Raw genomic sequence first — 2,158 nt, forward strand, 5'->3', positions numbered from 1 at the left:
CCCCACCCCCGCCTTCTCCTAGGGTCGTTTTTCTGCACAAAAAGCAGTTTCTTGTTATGAAATTTGAAGTCCCGGGCACTCCCCGCTGGCTCCCTTTGCCCCACGGGGGATGCTCACGGTGGCGGCTTCCATCTCCGCTTCAGAATAGCCTGAAAAAAGATGCAAAGCATCAAAATGCAGCAAGGTGATGATGTGCAGCCATGCTGGGGGGAGCAAGCGGCAAAATGGGAAGGGCAAGGGGCAAAAGAGAGGTGGGCACAGATGGGATGGGGGTCTGGTGCAGCCAAACAGCACAGGGGAGCTCTTGGATGCGGAGGATGATGATGGTGAAGCCGATGATGGGGATGGCGGTGAAAATGGTGATGGTGGTGATGATGATGTTGACGGTGATGAGGATGGTGGTGGTGATGATGGTTTATTTCTCTCCTCCAGACCTACAACACCAACGCACAGGTACCTGACAGCGCAGGCACGGCCACCGCCTACCTCTGCGGCGTCAAAGCCAACGAGGGGACAGTGGGCGTCAGCGCCGGCGTCACCCGCGACCGCTGCAACACCACCAAGGGCCAGGAGGTGACCTCCATCCTCCGCTGGGCCAAGGATGAAGGTGAGGGAGCTGGTGGGTGCTGGGGAGGGGGGGTAAAGCAGTGGGTTTTGGGGCTGTTCTTGCCATTGTCCCCTGAATTTGTGGTGCAGGCAAGGCTGTGGGTATCGTCACCACCACGCGGGTGACCCACGCGACCCCCAGCGCCGCCTATGCTCACTCCGCCAACCGTGACTGGTACTCGGATGGGGAGATGCCCCCAGATGCGCTGGAGGGCGGCTGCAGGGACATCGCCCGGCAGCTGGTGGAGAACATCCCCGACATTGAGGTAGGGATGGGGATGGGGTCACCAGGGATGTGGGCCACCAGGGGCAGGAACATGACCACCCAGGGATGAGGACAGGGCCATGGGTAGGTGTGGGACCAGGACCACCAAAGGGTGCAGGGCTGGGACCCCCAGTAGATGTTGGGCAGGAACCACCAATGGGTGAAGAGCCAGGACCTCCAGTTGGGCTGGGACCCAGAGCAGATATGGGACCAGAACCACCAATGGGTGCAGGACAAGGATCCCCAGTAGATATGGGGTCAGGATGACCAATGGGTGTAGAGCCAAAACCTCAGCAGATTTGGGACCAGGACCACCCCATGGGTGCAGAGCCAGGATTCCCAGCAAATTTGGGACCAGGAACACCCATGGGTGCAGAGCCAAAACCCCAGAAGATTTGGGACCATGAGAACACCCATGGGTGGGGTCCCAGGACCATTGGGCAGACATGGGACCAGGACCCCCGTAGGGCTGGGAACCACCACCACACACAGCACCAGTCCCCCAAACCCCACTTACCCCCCCTTCGCCACAGCCCTCTCCTTTCTCATCCTTCCCAGACCCAAACCCTTCCATTTCCCCCCCGATTCTGCTCCTCGCTGCGGATTTACACAGAAATTCAGCCCTGTAAATAAATGCTCTGCTGTCCTTCAAAACAGCCCCAAAGCCAAACATCCCAGCCTGTCATTTTGCTCTTTAATAGCCGCTTCTTTGGCATTTTTTGCCTTTTAATATAATTTTAACTCTGTCCCAGGCTGGAAATAATTATATAGCGGGGAAAAGGCATTTTTTTCCCCCACTTTTTTTTTTCCCTTAATAATTTTGGCGGCGGTGTTTTGCAGCTTTATAATTCGCCTTCTGCATGGAGAAAGGAGGGGGGAATTCAAAAAATACAAAAAAAAGAAAGAAAAAGGAAAAAAATCTCTGCGTGGTTATAAATAACGGAGGCCAAATAAATAGGGCTCCAAAGCAAACAACGAGAGCTGCGGGATGGGGCTCCAGCCCGGCGGGTTCACCCGGGGACCCCGACGCCGAGCATCCCTCCCACAGATGTGAAAAAAAGGTTAAAAAAAGCCAGATTTGCTGCTGAAAATGGTTATTTTTGTCCCGGTTTTAATTAATAGGAAGAGATTCAGGGATATTTTGAGCGAGGTGAAATTCCTCGGGTGTTTTCTCCTGCTTTCTCGCGTGGCACCAGGGTTTTTCCTGGACATCCCGCACCGCCTCAGTGGAGTTTCCCCCCCCAAATTGGGGGGAAAAGAAATAAAAATAATTTAAAATTATTTTTT

General features: G+C 54.5%; 1 protein-coding gene across 1 annotated transcript in view; it reads left to right on the forward strand.

Moving 5' to 3' along the window:
• The window catches only part of ALPL (alkaline phosphatase, liver/bone/kidney), a 6,599-nt gene that overhangs the window by 1,334 nt on the left and 3,107 nt on the right, over positions 1-2,158 (forward strand). The window contains exons 4-5 of the mRNA XM_010185644.1: positions 433-607; positions 697-915. Coding sequence (XP_010183946.1) covers positions 433-607; positions 697-915 — 394 coding nt within the window. The remainder of the gene's footprint in view (positions 1-432; positions 608-696; positions 916-2,158) is intronic.

Source organism: Mesitornis unicolor, unplaced genomic scaffold (genome assembly GCF_000695765.1).
Source record: "Mesitornis unicolor isolate BGI_N332 unplaced genomic scaffold, ASM69576v1 scaffold30555, whole genome shotgun sequence".
Lineage (NCBI taxonomy): Eukaryota > Metazoa > Chordata > Aves > Mesitornithiformes > Mesitornithidae > Mesitornis > Mesitornis unicolor.